The following is a 14,876-nucleotide window of genomic DNA, read 5'->3' on the forward strand; positions in this document are numbered from 1 at the left end:
TGCTCCTCTGTTATTATGGCTTGTAAACTGCACTATGGCGTTGTTGCTTAAAGTATGAAGGCTGAAGAACTATTACTTGGCTTCACCGGCTGCTGTTGATTCCAGTTTTAACATTGCATCTGGAAATATTTGTGAAACAGCTTCTGATATATAACCAACCTGTCATTGAACATGGGTGTAAGTAAATTAAGTCATTAACAGGAGTGAGAAGTGTCCAGTAAACTGTGCAGTGTGTTCATGGCTCAGTGTGACCCCTAGTGGACAGAAACTGTGTAGAGTAAAGTTGTGACAGAAGGCTCTTTGCTGATGTGTAACAGTATTTGACCAGTTTTACACACTCAAAAACAATCGTATCCATATAAAACACTCACTGTTATTATTTATTCTCACTAAATTAAAGGTGACCAACATGTTTTTTTGACATCTTAATCTGATTTTAGTCCAAGGAAACCACTCTGGATTGGTGTATGGTTTAAGTATGTGTGTATCTGTATGTGAAGCACACCAATGCAGAACTTACATACTGATTAAAATACACACACACACACACACACACACACGACCAGTGCAACTAGTACAAAGAAAAAAAATGGATGCTGTTTTTTTATGTTTTGTGTTTTCTTATGTTTTTATGGTCTAGGTCTTTAAAGCAACGGTAATATGTAGTTTTTGTTCGATAGTTCAGTATGTGAAGGAATTTGTCTCCAAAAAATATTCGATTAAGAGTTAATCACAAGAAACAGCTCATGTGCAGGCCACCGACTCAATCTAGTTGGTTGTATTAGATTGACAAATGAGATCTGAGCTCTTAAGGTGAACAGTAGTACCTCAATATACAAAAACTGTTTCATATCAGTGTCCTGTGACTGCTGTCAATTGCAACCATCTCTGTTGTGCTTATTAATTTCCAAGGAAAACCAATGTACTTGTTGAGTTGAATTTAGTTTAGTTATTTATTTTTCATGTAACCTGCACTTCTGTTGTAAGCAGAAGGTTAAGGCAAATACAACTTTTTTTTTTCGCAATATAAATAATTTAATTTGCTTTAGGATGTCACATGTTACAGAAAAATCCTCAGATCGGCATCAGCTTCAAACACCAGGATCATTTAGTTGGAAAGTTATTTTCAGTTTGTCTATGTAAACCGTATGTCTTTATTTAATTCAATGAGTAAATTAATGATAATAGTAGTTGAAATAAGGACCTGTTGGGCTGACCGCTTTGGTTAAAGCAAGTTACTTTTAGTTTGGATCTCTGCTGCAGTAAACTGAAGCCTTCTGTCCAAACAGGTACAGACTGTGAGTGTGGAAACAAAAAACACAAAGGACCATAAAACCATCCACAGTGAAGAGTAGCCCACCACCACAGCGTTGTGGGGGTTGTGGTAAAGAGCTACAGTAGAAATGTGGTTAAGTATTCTCTGACTGCTCGTCCATGACATTAGAAAGTAGCAGCAGGTTATGGTCACAGCATTCCTGGGTTTAATAAATGTGTCAGCTAACAGCAAAGTGTCTTGTTAAAGTTAACGATTCAACACCTTGTTAAACATGACAAATAGTGGCTGGGCAGCAGGGTAGGGAAAGCTGTCAGTAATGATCTGTTTTTCACTAGAAGAACACATTGTCCTATAAGTGTGTCACCAAACAAGGAAATGGAAAAAGCAGCAACAGGAAAAACAAATTAAAATCATCAATTTATTTTCTCCCTGTAGGGATCAGGACAAACATTTACAAGAAATGTAACAGGGACAATACTGGGAGGAGGATTTCAACTCTCCTTTGTACAAGAGAACAGATTTTTAACCTGTACTTCTCTGTGGTTCACTGACTACTCCAGAGGCACTCTAACACAACGCAATGCAGCAACCTGTTGACCAAGATTCATGGAAATAATACTAACAGCAGACTGAAACAAAAGAACCATCTGCTCAGAACACCCATGAACTGATGATGAATGTGCTTTTCAGCACATCAGGAGGACCAAACACAGCACAGAGAGAGAGAGTACAAAACTAGAAAATGAATGCAAAGTAGGGACAGAAATTAACACATAAATAGATGACAGTTCTCATCATCTTTCCACTGCACATCAGAGACTCATACATCTCCAGTTTGAACAGATGACTAATGATTGAAAGTCATCTTATTGGCAAAAACACATGTTGACTTGCACTGGATGAATCTTCAGGATGTTTAATCCTCTGATATCCTGACTTTTACTGGGCTCAAGTGCAATAATCAGTCCTGACTCTGGCATTATTGTAACTATATGGCTTACAAGGTAAACAGGTCCGTATAAACTAGAAAGGTACATAGACATCTTTCATTAATCAAAAGTATGGTACAGCAATATATTGGCAAAAAACTAAAGAGCTAAGTAACTTTATGTAAACAATGGTATACCACTGTACAGCTTATCCTAACATGGTATTTACAGGTCAAGTTCTTTTAGGAGCTAGTTCCCATGTACAGAGGGTCAAATGTTAAAGAAAACACACAAGGTGAAGACGTACGTTGTACGCTAGGCAATCTCAACCATCCCACCTACTTGCAAAGAACTGGATTCAAACCCAACAAACAGCATTGAAATGTACAGCCTTGTTGAAGTTCCCAATGCCTTCCTCCTCCTGTCACATGTGGAGTTAAAAATTATACATAAGGCAAGGATTAGTTAAGGAAGGTGGAGGCATCACATTCTTTGCAAGGGATTACTGATAGAACAGATGGGATACAGGTTGATGGTTCTTTGGGGTAAATGCACTTTTTTCGAGTTTGTCACATGTAACAAAAAAAAACCCACATCTGAGTGCAACAAAGGGGAAATGTTGAGTTCTGTCGGGAAAATGTGCAAAATCTGCTCTAAAGCAAAGTGACACTGTTGCAAACTTTAATGTACAAGGTACTGGGAGATGAAAGGGGAGGGGGGGGGTCGTCAAAACAGACACCAGTGCAGACCCTTGTTCCAACATACTTTATATACAAGGCACTAAGGAGAAGATTCAAGGGCCACACATCCAGTCTGTAACAGGCTCCTCAGTCTGGTCTGAATATAGGATATTTGGGTAAGAATTCTATAAGAATTACCTGCAGAGAGGACAACAGAGAGGGAATTATTAATGAGAGGAAGTACAATAAGCAGATTACAAATTTAACAGATAAGAAATGAGTTAAAAAATGAGTCTAAATTACACTGATGACTTCAGAATTAACATTGTCAGGATTTAAAACTTGCCTTAACTTAACAAAATATTCACATGATGTTGTTAGCAAACAAAACCGCGTTGAAACACTGCGGCAAATTACTTGTAACATTTGTAGTTTTTTTCAGAACTTTGTAAAAACTGTATTCAAAATAAATTTGCAACAGAAAGCCAAATAGAGTATATATTTTAAATAAAATGTTTCCAATGAATGAATCTAAAAAGTTCCAAAAAACAATGTAACAATGTTTGTAAAATTTGATACAATGTCAGTTCTTCATTACTTGAAGAACTGACATTGTATCAAATTTTACAAACTGTCCAATCTTTCAACAAAATATCAGCTCAGTGACTGCAACATTACCGAACGCTTTAATGGTTGTGTTTCAACCCTTTTTCCAGAAACATATTTCTGGGTAATAGAAGGAGTAAGATATATATGACATTTTTAGCAGATAGACTTGGTCAAAGTAATAGTATAAACTGTGACAGAAAGACTAATATTCAAGTGAAGCTTTTTGAACCAACTTGATTTCAAACAATAAATACAATTTTCATTTTTTCTTCTGAGGAAATCTTCTTCGGCAAATACTTTGATTATTCAATAATTGTTCAGCCTAATATATCCTGACTCTACTTCTCTGATGTTAGGATTTATTGCCTTACTTGTCTGACATGATAGTAAACTAAACATATTTGTGTCTTCTGACTGTTGGTCAGAAGACACAACAGTCAAGAGGTTGCACTGAGCTCTTTACAAAGAGCATTTCTCACTACTCTCCAATAACTAGCAGAGTGCACGGCTAGCTGACTAATCAAGAAAAGAATCTGCTGATCGATCGCTGATAAGAATAGACTGTGTGTATGTCTGTGTGTAGATATATATATATAGTATATGTATGTATGTGAGGGCATACTTACATATTCCATCATGTTACTGCTTTCACATTTTCTTTTACTGAGTTTCCAGTGCAGCCCCAGCTGATGAGAAGAAAAGACACAAACACAATGAATGAACATCTCTCTCACTCTTCGACAGACACAAAGACACACACACACACACACGTGCGCACGCACGCACACACACACACACACACACACACACACACACACACACACACACACACACACACACACACACACACACACACACACACACACACACACACACACACACACACAAAGACACAAACAAACAAAAGAAAATCTGTCTGAAATCTCCCCTTCAGTGTCAGGGGAATTTGGGTGCAGGGCTGTCTGGTCTCGCTGGGGTCAAACTGTGGCCAGACACCCTGAAGAGCTTCCTTTATGCCTTTGCACAGCTACTAGCAGTAATTTGTTGCTGTGAGACAAAACAAAATTAACACAGCATTTTACTACTGACCTCACGGTCTTCCAAGTCCCTCTGCACAAGATCTGACTCAGCTGACTCAGACCCCATGCACCAGGTCTGACTCAGTTTTGAGGGACTTGTGTGAAGGGCTAAGACTTTAGAAAACAGATAAGTGGTCATGATCCATCATGGTCATCCTGAACCCTCACTGACATAAATAAATACACACCTCCACACAGGTGCTAATTTGTTGTCTTTCTTACCTTGTGGTATAGTCGGTTATTCTCCCACTCTAACAACTTGTGAATAGACCGTCTCGTCTGTTGGGGTAGAAGACAAATCATTATTGTTAAAGCAAGCACCAAAAAAACTCACTGCCCAGTTTAACACTTTAACAGGTATCAGTAAACAGCCCCCGTGTTAGGATTTATGGACTGAACTACCAATTTACCAGCTAGTGATTTCCACTTTGTTGCCATTAATTCTGAGTGGTAACCCCACCTTTAAATGACGCACCCTTGAGCTGAGCAGCAGAGGAGCTGAGCGGTGCAATGCGTCACTTCTACACAGAGCCACTAATTGAACACGAGTTGTTATTACCCTCTACTCTGTGAGCTATGCAGCTGAATTGCTATAACAGCCCCTGAGTAATCAGCAGCTGATGTGAGGGAGAGTTAAACTGTCCAACCTGTGTCGCAGGAGGTCTGGGACTTACTCTCTTGTTGAGGCAGATAACAGGCCAAAGACTGCAGCCTACTGTACAGCAACAACACAGGCAGCCGCAGAGAAGCCACTTCACATTCACTGGCAAGTTCTTCTTCAAACAGGCGTTCACCCTGCTGATGCTGGTTTTGAATTCCTCTGGCGCTACCTACAAAAAACATATATATATATCATATTTAGCAAAATTGTCAGTTCCTTGAGTATGTTAGGAGTGGGGGAATAGATCAGAAAATTAAAGCAGAAACCAAATTGTGAAGAGTAAGAGGGGGAGAAACAATACAAGTGTTTCTAGGTGGTGCTGACTTGAAAAATTCCTAATTGCTGCAAAGAAAACCTTCTCACAAAGATCAAAGAGCTTTTGAAAACCAACAGGTAGATATTTGCAGATGTTGTCCAGAGATGAGATGAGATCTCTGAATACTCTGCCCCTGACTTGCTAACCAAGCTCTAGACTGTTCAAGGCAAGGAGGGACTCAAAGAAGAGATAAGCTCAGTGCCTGTGGCTGCGCCGGCCAAACAACTTGAATGGATGCTCATTCCTCTCTGAGTCTGTACGCCATAAAACAGGGGTCGTAATCTTTTATGACAGGATGCAAAGGTCTCTTTGCAAACAGCCAAAGACCTCAGAATAAAGCCCAGCAGGGCCTGATCTGCACCCTTCAATCATCATAATTGTGACCTCATCCATCACGTGTCACCCTGGGTCACAATACTGAAGGTACTTTTTATTGCCCTACACTTCCCTCGGCCTGCTCTTACCCCTACAGCCTTTTTGTGTTTCTGCGTCCGACCCAGGAAGCTTTCCTTTCTTGTCTACGGCAGAGTCTCCATTACATTATTTTATCACCTGGAGCTGGACTCTCCAAAACACTGGGGTCCCCGCCAACTGAGCCCCATAGAGGGCTTACTCATTTACAGAGCTGGACAGCAGCACATTCAGGCTCTTTTCTCTGCACTGTGCTATGCTGGTTGAAATGCATCCCTGTTAGATCAAAACCACTTGGAGAGGTTTTTGTGAATGGGCTGGTGTGGGGAAGTCAGGGCTGTTAAAGGCCCAAAAAGAAACAAAAGGATCACTGTGGCTTTAATTACTTAATTCTTCCCACTTGGAATTGAACAGAAAGCAAGACTGAAGTGCAAGAAACTAAAAAGCAACCGTACCTTTCCCGTGAGAACAGAAGGGAATTCTGTATCAAATCTGTTGCTCAGTCCAAACCTGAAGAAAGAGAAGACAAAGAGTCAACATTGATATGACGATCAGAAAGCACCTCAAACATTGTGATATTACTACAAACATGATGAGGCAATGAAAACAAAAGCATACTCAGTTAAAAATGCATTATTTTAGGATATAAGACTTTGCATGCTTCTCCTTCAAGATACTTGATTAGTTTACATTTCTGACATTTAATCACACAATTTAAGCTTCTCAAAATATGATCAAATAAAATTACAAACAAAAGAAACCTGGAAATATGATGGGAAAAGCTTTAACAATTACAATAGCACTTTCATTTTTTTTAGGTGACTCATGCATGCATGTTGCACGACAACTTACAATAAATAAGTACTAGTAAAAACATATTTTCTTGAACGTGTTTTCTTGTATCTGATGCAGGCCAGTACATAACTAATGCACAATCATTCAGCTGAGCACTGTTTTGTCACAGATTTGATCTTTTATGATACATCTATAGCTCCTGCCAGGTGAAAATTGAACTTGCACATAGATGCGATGTTGTTCTGCTAATAGGTGCATCCCTAATGTGAACATATTCAATGTTTGTCTGCTGTGAGCTGTGATCATGTCTCTTTTGATAATATCATTTTTGATTGAGTTTGTCAGATTGCTGAAGAATTAACAAATGAGATTGTGTTAGAAAGTTGATAGCTGCTCTCTGATCTTGTCAAAGTCCAGTTGAAAGTTGTCTCAGTGAGTATGAGGCAGCTATCACTCAGCTGAATATTATAAAACAGAGATTAAAATGTTCAGATTTTCAAGATTGTAAAAGTGATCATGCTACTAACGAGTTTTATCATTTACTTTGTATATTTGAAGATCTCACAATGAAATATAGGTAAATATATTACTCTATTTTAACTGACAAGTTAGCTTTGACTTTAAAAAATCACATATTGTCTCAGAAAACGATATAACACTTTTTTGAAAATTATGCAGCCATATTTAGACTTTATCAGTACATCTCTCACACCAAGCACTTAATATTGTTGTTCGTATTGACACTGTACACCGACCAATTTTCTTTTTTTTGGGGGGGGGGGGGGGGGGGGGGGGGGGGTCTTCTGTTCTTCTATCCTTTATGCCTTACCCTATGTTATGCCCAATAAAATAGTCCAAAAAAAGAAGAAGTTAGCTTTGACTTGTGTGATGCTGAATAATTACTGGTTGGTTGATGATATTATTCTTTGGTATGTTTATTTGAGTTCAGATGTTTTAATACTCCTTAAGTCAAATTCTAATCCTGATGGGTTTTGAACTTTTGACAAACATCAAATACAAGCAATGAATACTTATCAAAAGTTGTCATCTCTGTTGTCATCTGCTTCACTACCGTGTCATTAAACACAGTGCAGAAAGAAAGTGGACAACACAACTCTTCATGAGCACAACCAGCTTTGTTCACCTAACTTTTTAAAAGGCAGGAGTATGAGGATGTGTACGCATGTGTGCACAGGGTACACATGTAAAAGAAACAACTATTTTGAATAAAAGTCACTGAACTACTAATTGACGTCACCTTAGAGTGTTTATTTGCTTAAAGCTAGACGTCTCACTGTTGTTACAATCATCCTACAATATACAGTGGTGGACAGTAACAGACTAAATTAACTTGAGTACTGTACTTAAGTACATTTTTGAGTATCTGTACTTTACTTGAGTATTATTTTTTTGGTAAACTTATTACTTTTACTCCACTTCATTCAGAAGACAATTATTGTACTTTTTACTCCACTACATTTCTATCAATGCTCTAGTTACTCACTACTATAGCTTTGAAGTCAGCTCATGAATTTCCTTCTCTTTTCTGAAATCTGATCCCTAAGACAGTAAAATGTGTTTGTGTAGTTCTGTTTGTCTCAGTGGTTTAGTCGTACCTGTATATCATGCGTCTCAAAGGTTGAACGTGGAGCAAACACAGAGCAAATTTCACTCAGATCAAGCAGTTCATTTAGAGGTGGTAATGATGTCTATAATTCTCCACCTGAGCACCCATGGTCATATCTTCAGCCCGTGTTAGAGGTTTTTAAAATGAGGAATGATATATATCATTTGAAATGTTCACCTTGTTTCCCACTCTGCCCAAACATACAAAAATTCACTGTCCAACCTGAGAAAGATGTCGAGCTACATAACATTTGTTTCATTCCAGATAAACATTTCCAACTAAGCTGTCTGTGCTTGGAGTAACTTAGTTTCTGTTTTTATTCCATGGTATAGTTTTTAGAGATTTCAAGTAATGGTTTCTAGATAAACAGAATGTAACTAAATGTACTCCTATGTATTCTTGACTGCCATCATGCTTTGTGAAAATACAATGTTTTGAGATATTTTAAGAAGTACTTTGAATACTTAAGTATTTTTAAAAGCAAGCACTTCAGTACTTTAACTCAAGTAATAATCTGACAGAGCAACTTTCACTTGTATTGGAGTAATATTTGACCTGGAGGATCTATACTTTGACTTAAGTAATGAAGCTGTGTACTTTGTCCACCACTGCTTATACAGCATCAGCCTTAGTGCAAATCAAACTGTAGCTCAGGAGCTGTGACTCACATGTAAACAATGAAAGAACAGACATTAAAACAGTCCTAGACAGTGATTTTGCTTTCGACATTGGGTTGATTTGACGGATTAATTTGTTACTTCTGTGTTAATGACAGTAAACTAATGTTGATGTATTAGTGTGCTCGGTTATTACAGCCCAAAGATTTCTGCCTTACAGTCCATCACATGCAAACTCGCCTTTCTCCAAATATCAGTTTCTAGCTTGCTTCATTTCTCGTCGCCATGGGCACAAACAACAGTTAAGGTTATACTGTATTATTGTTTGACTGTTCAGCTGTCTCCTCTGTCAGATCACAGGGAGAACTCTTAGTTGTTATGTTTAGCGTTAGCTAGCAGGCTAGCATCAGCTGAACAGGCTCCGGGGCGAAGACACCAAAACAACAAAGCGACAGGCGGACAGACGGAGCGACAAACAAGGCTCTGCTTACACTGTGATGTGGCCGGCCCCTCGCATGACCACGGGTTCCGGACAGTATCTGGGCAAGTGTTCCTCGCTCACTACGCGCTCATCCTCTTCGTCTTCCAACTCATAAATGGTATCAAAGTCCGCCATGTTGGGTAGTAAGACGCTCATGACGTTTGCAACGGGGGTGCGCACGGACGGACGAGCGGGCGCGCCAGGCCAAACTGTGAGGAGCAAATCATCACCCCTGATTCTTCTGCACAGGGACCAGAGCTGAAATGTATCATTCAAGCTTTTATCTACCATACGGAGGACAGTAAAGCCACATGAAAGTAACATTTACATTTATAAGACATATTGCATTTTGAATATTGTTTGCTGTGGTTATCTACAGGGATAATAAACTTATCCTGACCAGACATGGGTCAAAGTCAGGAAAAAGTCCTCCCGACCAAAACCAGTCTAGCCACAAGACAATTAACATGTCACGTCCACTAATTATACATAAGCCTTTGAACCTGCCGCACTTCTTGTAACCTAAAACTGACTTTTGTGAGCGAAATGTATTTATGTGTTAGATAATTTGGACATTTGGGCCTACATGAAGGCATATAGCCCAGGGGTTCCCAAAATGTGGCTCGGGACCCCCTGGGGGGTCACGAGATACAAATGGGGGGTCGTGAGATGTCTTCCAGAATGTTGTTTTTTTTTTGTTAAAGTTACCTAAAAATAGTACGTCTGACCCATTATAGTACAAAAAATATATACAAAAATAGTAGCTAAACATGAAATAAAACCTTGAAATGTAAAATGTAACAAGTTTTCTATACCGTTTGTTGCCAGATGACTCCTAAGTTTAGGGTTAGTGAACAGTTAATTATCAAAAGCATTAGTAGCAGTAGGTTAATTCATAACAGCACAGGAAACACAGCCACATGCTCATATAGGTAGGCTAGTTTTCTGCTGACCAGCTAAATGAAGCCACATTAAATCACTTTGAGGGACAGTGGTCACAAGTCTTTGGCACCAATATTTTGGGTGTCGCAGGCTGAAAAGTTTGGGAACCCCTGCTATAGCCCATCCTCTGACATTTCATGAAAGAATTTCCACCTGATGAAATACTGAAAATGGCCACAAGTTTGACCCGATTTACAACAGATTAGAGATGGTTTAAAAAATATAAGTCATGAGGCAATTTCTGAGACAACTGACCACAAACCAGTCCTTGTCTGATCATTTTGTGTTCAGGGTTTGTGAGTGAACCCTGTCCATTGTTAGCTCACCTGTTAAAAGTCCAAACGAAGATTCAGTGAGTTTATAGACCTATATCATTGCTTAAGCCAACTTTGGAAAGCTAGACAATGTTCAGTTTTTTCAACATAATAGGCTATATCAGTTGCGTATGAGCTGATAAAGATGAAGAACAGACCACATGTTCAAAAGCAGACAAATCTTGGACATCAAAGGCCTAATGCATAAAACACATTTAGGCTATACCCTGATCCAATGGCTTTCAAGCTTTACAAACATACATTTTGGGAAATAAATGAACGCCAGTGATACTGCAAAAACAAACATTTTATTTACATTTAAAGTTACCAACAAAAGACATTTGTACCCGTATCTTTAACAGCTGTGTACTGATTTTTAGGCCACCAAAGAGGTAAATTTGTGCAGAAAAAAGGGTGTCATTGATTTGTCAAGTCAAAGCAGTTTGTCAAGTGTGGCAGGATATACATACAATCCACTTAAAAACTTCATTAAAATGTCCCCGAATTCTAATCTTATTCACATACACTTCATCACATACAAAAAGGATATTTATATCTTATTAACTCACAAACAATTTAAAGCTTTTAAGTTTGAAACACGTCAGTTTTTTTCCATTTTTAAAATCCCCACGATATTAGAACTATTCTATAAAAAGCAATATTTGAAGAGCCTCCAGCATTTCGTTGCTATAAATCAAAAGTCCATCCACAGCTGTGTGCGTCATGACGTCAGTTCAGGTGTCCTGTCCGCGTGTCGGAGTGCTCAGTTTTGTGAGGTGTTCCACGGTGTGAATGTTTCACTGGGTCACTACCTGCTGTATATTCCTGATAGAAGGCAATGTGTTCATGCCCTGAGGAGGGTACAGAGAGCTGTGGATGTCTGAGGGAGAGAGAGAGCCCGGTACCGGCAGAGGGCTCACTGAGCCCGGGTCACTGTGCACCGAGCCCCCGCTGCCGTCAGACTGACCCAGCTTCTTCTTGATCAGCTTACGCTCTTTGGCCCTGCGATTCTGGAACCAGATTTTCACCTGGAAAAACACAAAGAGGGCATTTAATTTTTTATTTCAGGTTATGTGTGATAGGGAAAAAAATAAACTCCCAAATAAGAATATCACATTCCATGCAGGCTGCATAACTGAATCTAAAAGCCCACTTTAACGTTGATATTTATATCAATGGGAAAATGTCGAAGTTATGTGATTAAAAAATGTATTTAAAAGAACGACTGTAATAAAAGTTGCTTAATTTTTTCCTTTTTTCCCCTTTTTTGTATTCTCCTGGAGGTATGAGCTTCCTTGTCTCATGTCATTTCTTTCTCGAAATAATAAATAAAGCAGCTAGTGATGCTTTGAGATAACAAAAATGCTAATAATAATTCAAATGGTTAACTAACCTAACATGATGAATATATTTGTATGTTTTTTCTTTTTCAATAACTAATTATTAGCACATTTGTACATTTGTTTCAAAATTGTTGGTAAAAAAAAACTGAAGACATTCGGGGTTAATGTGCCCAGTTAATAGTGCAATATTTGAATGACACAATGATCTTAATTGAGTTACACATGCGTTATAAAAACCCATCATTTGCATGTGATGTCTATTAATGCTCATACACATCAGAGGCTATTTGTTAAAACGATTTATAAAATAGAATTAAACCATTCTGGACATACCTGTCTTTCCGACAGGCCGAGGTTGACAGCCAGTTCAGATTTCCTCCTGATGGTGATATATCTGTTGAAATGAAACTCTTTCTCCAGCTCCAGCCTCTGATGGTCTGTGTAGACTACCCTGTACTTCTCCTTCGTCCTGGTTTTACCTGTAAAGGCAATGGGACAAAAAAAAACACAAAGCCTTAGACTGAGTTTTCTTCACATTCAGATTGTTAAACAAGATTTACGCACAGGAGGCTACATGTCAGGACCGGCTCATATCTGCACACAGCATCTTTATTTGCTGCTTGTTAAACACGCATCTCTTTACATCGTTTACTGATACGCAAATTGAGCGTGTTTTCTTGCTTTGATGACGACTGCAGTTCAAAGAATTTCAAACAGCCAGAGATCAGATCAAAACGGACAAGTCAAAATTGCAGATAAGAGCGTTAGCACGTATACAACATAGTTCACTAGAAATAGTTTGGCTTTTTTCTCTCTCAGTGATACAGTTTATTTACAGGAGTGTGTTACTTTAATACATTTAAGTGTGAGAAAAAGGGCCTCATAAATTCGATCATAAAAAATATTGATAGGCATGTTTCTGTTATTTACTTATATTTTTCATTTGATGAGTAATACTCAGTATATTTTAATGGCGCAGATATCTCAGGCCTTTATAAATAGAATATTGGATTTGTGGTGCTACTGTAAGGGTCTTCAGTATGCACTACGAGGCTGTGAAAACCGTCACTCTTTCCGGTAATATAACTCTGAGAGAGGAAGGGAGGTTGGTGCATATCAAAGTGAAGAGGTGTTGAAAGCAGAGGCCACCGCCTGGATATGACGGATAACACTGAAAACAGCAAACAATGTGACAGGGAAGTCTTCCTCACATCTCCAGGAATCATGACATTAACATCACAACTGGGCCTGGCGCCGAGGCCTCACACCTTCTTTGATTCCCACCACAGGAGAGAAAACAGACTGAGCTGGTTTCTCATCGAAAATATGAGTTATTAAAATAAGTTATGAATTTATTTGGTATGCTCTTATACAGCAAGCTGCTGTTAAATTATTTATAACCATGTTTTCAATGACAGCCAATGCGACCTCTCTGTTTAGCTTTGATAATAGTTTCAGGCAAATTTAAGAACCTAGGCAGGGCAAGTGTCAGAGGAACAGAGTTTCATTCTACTATTCTAGTTTTTCTTCATCCTTTACCTTTGGCTTTCTCCCCAGCAACCAATCAGGCCAAATTGAGAAAGAAAACGCGTTTTTGATGACATGAAACTGCCAGAAAATTCCAAAGACTCAAATAGAAACGTGTATTTTCCTGTGCGCAGAACCGTTTGGTTTTACGCACAGGACATGTCGAAAATCAGTGAATCCAAAACTGATTTTTTTGCGCAGTTGATAGTGATGAAAACCTCACCTGTGGAAGATGATTGCGCAGTTTTGCTCATCCACTGGAATGAATTGCGTCTTTCTCTGTCAGGAGAAAGTTGTCCAACAGATACGTTCTCGGGCGGCGGCTGTAACACCGCAGAGCCTGGAGGATGCATGTGCGTGTACTCAGAAGAGCAGTACGGAACTTGTGCAGGAGAGGAGTTGTTCATGGGTGTAGGAATAGTATTAGGGGGTCCAAGACTGTATGCACCCCAGTCCTCTCGTGGGGCTCCATACGTAGGCCCCCAGCTCCCCGTGGACTGTGCGTGCGAATCCATGTTTGGCACATGATGGTATCCGGTAAAGTCGGGGTACTGAGGTGTGGAAACAAAGTTCTGTGGAGGCAGGTTGATGCTCGATCTTCTTACAGGCCCCTGGTGATACATGCCGCTTTCTTTATCCAGAAGGTATCCCACATACATGGTGTGTATGAAAAACAACAAGATAAGATAAAAGCAGCAGAGGGGATGGTGCGGCCTATTTCAAGGCGACATTTTAGCCCTGAAACTGCTTAAAACAATCCTTCTGCTATTTCTGTAGTCCAAATGGGTTCCCAGTGTGAAATGCGACGTAGTTCCAGACTGTCTCCTCTCTCACATGATGTGTCTATGTTGACAAGATGCTAAAGGTATACTAAGGCCTGCCTGACGTCAGCCCACTTCTCAACTCTTTGAGATTTGCATTCAAATGAAAGAGAGCGGTGCTGCCGGCCCAGCTGTCTCCCTTGCGCCTGTCCTGCAGCGCGTCATCAGCTGACAGCGGGCCTATCCGGGAAAGGCCTTCTCCTCTGTATGAATATATTAACGATAAGACCTATCAGCTGCACGAAGTGGCAATAAACGGAGGCCTCAAACGCACCAGGCCGAGGAGGCCTGTGCGTAATTACGCGCAGGTTTTATATTACTTTTTAGAGGCATTCACTCCCTATTAAGCACTATTTTAGTTTGACCCTGCTGCACCACAACAGAATAAATATAGCAAATCAATTTCCAGTCAACGTGTTTCATTCATAACAGAATACCCGACACGTTT

The 14,876-nt window shown here is 39.4% G+C and overlaps 2 protein-coding genes across 2 annotated transcripts; both read right to left on the reverse strand.

The window, feature by feature from the left end:
• Positions 1-1,680: 1,680 nt before the first annotated feature.
• On the reverse strand, positions 1,681-9,683 carry chic1 (cysteine-rich hydrophobic domain 1). Its single transcript, XM_034690502.1, has 6 exons — positions 9,492-9,683; positions 6,417-6,471; positions 5,248-5,403; positions 4,796-4,852; positions 4,121-4,180; positions 1,681-3,083 (listed from the first exon to the last, which is right to left on the reverse strand). Exons 1-6 carry the CDS (start codon positions 9,635-9,637, stop codon positions 3,033-3,035), a joined length of 525 nt encoding a protein of 174 aa, XP_034546393.1. The 5' UTR covers positions 9,638-9,683; the 3' UTR covers positions 1,681-3,032.
• A 1,343-nt stretch (positions 9,684-11,026) lies between these two features.
• cdx4 (caudal type homeobox 4) lies at positions 11,027-14,621 on the reverse strand. Its single transcript, XM_034690469.1, has 3 exons — positions 13,831-14,621; positions 12,414-12,559; positions 11,027-11,765 (listed from the first exon to the last, which is right to left on the reverse strand). The coding sequence occupies exons 1-3, from the start codon at positions 14,264-14,266 to the stop codon at positions 11,535-11,537; spliced, it is 813 nt and encodes a 270-aa protein (XP_034546360.1). The 5' UTR covers positions 14,267-14,621; the 3' UTR covers positions 11,027-11,534.
• Positions 14,622-14,876: the final 255 nt, after the last annotated feature.

The sequence above is a fragment of the Notolabrus celidotus genome, chromosome 8, assembly GCF_009762535.1.
Source record: "Notolabrus celidotus isolate fNotCel1 chromosome 8, fNotCel1.pri, whole genome shotgun sequence".
Taxonomy (NCBI): Eukaryota; Metazoa; Chordata; class Actinopteri; order Labriformes; family Labridae; genus Notolabrus; species Notolabrus celidotus.

What these genes read in the sequence shown, in the direction of transcription:
- chic1 (XM_034690502.1), bottom strand. Translation starts at nt 9,637, where the DNA reads ATGAGCGTCTTACTACCCAACATGGCGGACTTTGATACCATTTATGAG. An exon ending in GGGGCCGGCCACATCACAGT is followed by an intron (nt 6,472 to 9,491) that starts GTAAGCAGAGCC and finishes CTCTTTCTTCAG; the next exon opens with GTTTGGACTGAGCAACAGAT. An exon ending in GCAGTAACATGATGGAATAT is followed by an intron (nt 3,084 to 4,120) that starts GTAAGTATGCCC and finishes TCCTCTCTGCAG; the next exon opens with GTAATTCTTATAGAATTCTT.
- cdx4 (XM_034690469.1), bottom strand. Translation starts at nt 14,266, where the DNA reads ATGTATGTGGGATACCTTCTGGATAAAGAAAGCGGCATGTATCACCAG. An exon ending in TGCGCAATCATCTTCCACAG is followed by an intron (nt 12,560 to 13,830) that starts GTGAGGTTTTCA and finishes TTGCCTTTACAG; the next exon opens with GTAAAACCAGGACGAAGGAG. An exon ending in TCGGCCTGTCGGAAAGACAG is followed by an intron (nt 11,766 to 12,413) that starts GTATGTCCAGAA and finishes GTGTTTTTCCAG; the next exon opens with GTGAAAATCTGGTTCCAGAA.